General features: G+C 51.1%; 1 protein-coding gene across 1 annotated transcript in view; it reads left to right on the forward strand.

Annotated features, from left to right (window-relative positions):
• The first annotated feature begins 3,625 nt into the window (after nucleotides 1-3,625).
• The window catches only part of LOC105566149 (titin), a 44,042-nt gene continuing 42,906 nt past the window's right edge, over nucleotides 3,626-4,761 (forward strand). Inside the window, exon 1 of the mRNA XM_012019922.1 lies at nucleotides 3,626-4,552. Coding sequence (XP_011875312.1) covers nucleotides 4,503-4,552 — 50 coding nt within the window. The 5' untranslated portion in view covers nucleotides 3,626-4,502. The remainder of the gene's footprint in view (nucleotides 4,553-4,761) is intronic.

Consider the following 4,761-nt stretch of genomic DNA (forward strand, 5'->3'; position numbering starts at 1 on the left):
GGGCCGGCGCGCAACAAGCCGAGGACTCGCGCTGACTGCGCGGTTGTAATATCTGACCTATCCGTCCGTGAGAGCCGCTCTGTAATCCCATCGGGAACGGGACCGCGCCGGCATCTCGCCGGTGAATCGCGGGTACGTCGATACGTAACGCCCGGCGAACGGAGTCGCCAAGTTCGCCGCACGGCAAATGTCGCAAGGCCGTTCGTCGACTTGTCGTGCCCGCTCCGAGTAATATCGAGAGACGCTCGTCTCGCCGAGCGGCTGGCTTCTCCGTGGAATACGGAGCACAACCCAATCGAGACGAGAAGTTAACTTATCTCTATAGAATCGTTAATAGAATTAGTACACCGGAGTATTCTTTTACTCCGGCAACCAAGAGGGATTATTCTTCTTTAGTAGAATTAGATATTTGGGAAGGAAGCAGTTTAACAGATTAAAAGCTTATTGTATCGCACAAAGGCATATAAATACCCTCTCGCAGATTTGCTGTGGCTATTACGAGCTTTGCTGCGGAATTAAACTTATAACATACGAAAATCATTTATACGAATAGAGCTAAATCCTTTTAAATTAGGCTTGAGCCTGTTTTTCCGATTAATTCGTCTCTTTGATCCGGATGTCCAACTGTCCATCCATCTCTCTGGGGGTCTTCCTGGGGGTCTTCTAGATGATGGTTTCCCATCTCTTGCTGTTCTTGCTATTCTCTCTTCCCCCATTTTGGATACGTGATTGTTCCATTCACGTCTTCTCTGTCTTACCCGGGAACATCGCAGGTTTCCCTGATCATCACGTTGGGTACTCTGTCTCTGAGTGTCTTTCCCAGGATGGTTCGGAGAATCCACATCTCTGTCGTGCGGGCTATATTCTTGGTTTCCGCTCTTGTTTCTACCGCATACGTCATGATTGGTCGAACACAGTTTTTATATATTCTAACCTTGGCTTCCTTTTTCTCATGTATTTATTACACTATATGGTTTCCCTTAGGTTTAGGTTTAAGAGGAAGAAGAGTTAAGTCAGAACCATTGGATACAAATCGAGTAAGAACCGGGGATGCTATTTTTTGGTCCGAGCAAGATGTAGGTAGCCTAATAATTTTAATCTAAGGTGTGAAAAATACGAAAAATTAAACAAGCGACTGGATTCCTGAAATTAAAAAAGGATTTAGGTTGTGAGAGTCAAACGCGGCTATTAGTGCGTGTCAATCTAATATAATTGCTCAGTCACGACATGTCTTTCGCACGATCAGCTTTGATTCCACTCCGTAGTGTTGTAATCTTTAGAATCTATCGATGCTCCTTTGACCATTGAACGGAATCTAATACTCAATCCTCGAACTGACGCGAAGTGGATAATTATTTACACGCATTAGACACATTAGACACAATTTTTTCAGTCTCACACGTCATCACACGTTAAAATAAAATGTATACGTAATTATGAGGTGTATAAAAACCTACCAAAATAGGAGGGAAGATAGTACCTCGAAATTAAAAGACGGTACCTCGAACGGTACCTCCAACTGATCGTTATATATTCATTATTATCTCATATATCTTGTACCTCGTGCTGACATACCGGAAAAAGTATCTTCCCTCCTATTTTGGTGGATTTCAATGTAACTCATAATTACGTATACTTTTTATTTTAACGCGTACCTCGAGTTTGGCGGTACCACGCGATACAAGACTAAGAGTGTACGAATGCCGTGAAATTACCGGCGCGGACATTTGTCTCCGGTACCGAATACACACGCGGTTACCGCGTTACCGTTGCGTACCATTACGTTGCATCATTTCGAATTTTCAACCGTGTGCTAAGTGCAGTCTACGCGTTGCGTGTTAAAACGTCATGTATTAGCGACGCGGCGACAAGAGCGGCATCCTTTTCGGTCCAATTAGGTAATTCCTACGCGAGATAGCGGTGTCGTAATTTGGACGACAGTAAACTCGCTGCCTGCTATCAATGTGACGGCCCGTGACAAATTCCACCAGCCGTTTACACGTAGACGACTCCATCAAACTCGAATTTTACGATTCCCATCCATGGTACTTTTGCATCAAGTGCACCACGATACACCGCGTAACCAAATAGTTCTAAACCGTCGACCGACGCTTTCCGCGAACGTGTCAACGTTACGTCACGTGAGATTTCTCGAATCACCGTGACAGCAGACACGCATTGTTACGGGAAAGCGGCGACAGGGGATGTCGATAAAAGTTTCGCGTATTTTCATCAAGTCGCGAGTCCCTTCAAGATTCCGGCCGCGGCGGTCCATCGCAGAACGAAGGCGAGACACAATGATTGCCCGGATATGTCGCGAGCGTATCGAAAAGGTCGGGGGGGAAGAAACGGTCTCACCGCGCGGCGGCGGACGAGGGAGAAAGTGTAACCGATCCCCGAGAGCTCGAAATCGAAAGTAATTTCCTCGGTCTCGCTCTTTCTCCGCCTCCTTTCTCCTTTCTACAGAAGCCCACGATCATTCTTTCTCCCTGACCGAGATCCAGGTCAAGTTCACTGTCTGTGCTCGACAGTGTCTTTCTCTCTTTCTCATTTCACTTTCTCCCCTCTCGTCACCCCGCTCTGCGCCCGCGTCCGCTCTCTCCCTCTCTCTCTCTGTCCCTTTTTCTCTATCACTTTCTCTCTTCCGTGGTACCACTGCTCGATCTCCGCTCTCTCTCCGGCGCTTATGCAAGAAGCATTATACCATCGGCGGCAATTTCATTCGTACGTCGTGACTCCGACAAACGCGGTCGCGGTGAGTTATTATGTCAGTGTCAATGGCACCGATCTCTCGCGAGAGAGAAAGATCCCGACGGCTAGCGAGTACCAGTTTCGTCGTGCGCACGGTTCGCTGAACCGAATTCCCCTCCCCTTGGCGTTCGACGAGCCAAGGTGAAGCAAGGTGAGCCGAGGTGGATACATCGTCTCGGATATCTCCCGCGAGTACATCGCGCGGGGCTCCGCTGGCCGGGTGGTGCTTTACGGCTGCTCTCGTCTACCCGATCGACTCCTCTCAGTCGTAAATATAGACGATGCGCCGTATGAACGTATACCTACGTACGAATAGCGGGCCCAGAGGAGGGACAATGTCGGTTAACTTCCTGGACGCCGCGCCGAGGTTTATCGGCGAACGCTGACAATTAACGAGCGTCCGGCCGCCGAGAAGATTTCTGCGTGTTTTCGTAGGAGAGGATGACGCGCGCGGGTATCTCGCAAGGACGGGCGATTTAATCGGATGAATTATGCGCGAAATACACCGAGGACCGCCGCGCCAGATCGAATAATTTTTCGAGATTCTCCGAGGGGAAAAGATAAGACGCGACGGCACCTCGCGCCATTACGACAACTTTGCATAGTAATTACGTACGTATCGGCGCTATAATCTATAAATCTGATAAATGGACTATCGATTTGCAATTAGATAAACGCGCCTAACAAATCGCTTTACACACACGCCGCTTCTAATTACATTCTTCGTGAGATCATCTTTAAAATCGTCCGTTCGCAGAACGCGGCTGGGATTCTGTGGATTTCATCAACCTTCGCGCGGCCGATTAACGACCGCGCGGGAAGAAGGGAGCCGGGGGAACGATTCACGGAAAATAACGTTACCTCGCCGTAACGCGCACACGAGGTGTCCCGTACGAAAATCGATAAAAAGAAGCCCGTCGTCTCTCGCGGCGGGAATGAATGGAGATAGAGATTCGGCGGAGATTTCACCGTAAGACTCTTTTTCTCGCAACGAGACCGGAGATGCGATTTTCGGCCCGGGGCCGCTAGAGTTCGCGCGTGTTCGTCGATAGTGGAGGATCGATAGTGAGTCAGCGGATCGAGTTTCTGGCGGCGTTGGCCAACGTTTACGTCAAATTCCCGAATAGACCTCGACGTAATTTCACCGTGTCTCCCGATGGCGCGTAGTCCGGGTCACGTTAGCGGGGAGAAACGAAATACAGTCGATCGAAATGGCGCTCCGATTTGCTTTGTTCAATTCTAAAAATCAATCGATACCCGACGACCCCCATTTCCTCCCGATCTTTCCCCTCTCGCGCGGTCGATGTCTCAACCGTCGGAGGCTCGAGGGAGGACGAGCGTAGCGCGCGCGGCAGGTACGCTCGCGTCGGCGCGCGTAGCGCGAATGCGCGTATCCGCGACGGGCGTAATCCGCCGTTCCTGCGCTTATGCGCACTCGCGCTTGCGCATCGTTGCTCCTGCGGCGCGGCGACCGACCGGTGTGCGCGCCTCCTCGTCGCGCGGCACCTCTTCTCGGGTCCACGGTCCGCTCGCTCCGATGACACCTAATACGTCCAGGACAATCCGCGCGCATTCATTCGCGAGTCGGGCATCGAGGATGCCGCCGTGGAGAGAACGCCGTGGACAAAAGGGGATATCCTTTCATCCCGCGCCCGATACCCGGGGACGTTACACGCGTTAGTCCTGCGAACATTGCCGTTGGTGGTCGAACGCTGAGAAAAAGGGAAAGAGGGAGGACGAAAAAGAGAAAGATGAGAGGCGCGTGGAGCAGAGGGGAGGGGGAGGCTGGTGCGAGCAAGAGGTAACGTGAGAGAGGAAGAGAGAGAGGGAGGAAACGAAATAGAGTAGGAGAGGAAGTGCGCGCGAGAGGGAGCGAGACTGGAGGAAAAAGAGAGGATACTCTCTCCGGTATATAGCCTGCGGGTACACATCTCCTCTCGCGTTGCTCCCCCGCCAATCCGCTCGCGTGGCGTGGGGCGAGTTTGAGGTAGGGGGCCGCACGACGCGCAC

Source organism: Vollenhovia emeryi, unplaced genomic scaffold (assembly GCF_000949405.1).
Source record: "Vollenhovia emeryi isolate VEMERY1.0 unplaced genomic scaffold, V.emery_V1.0 DF939146.1, whole genome shotgun sequence".
Taxonomy (NCBI): domain Eukaryota; kingdom Metazoa; phylum Arthropoda; class Insecta; order Hymenoptera; family Formicidae; genus Vollenhovia; species Vollenhovia emeryi.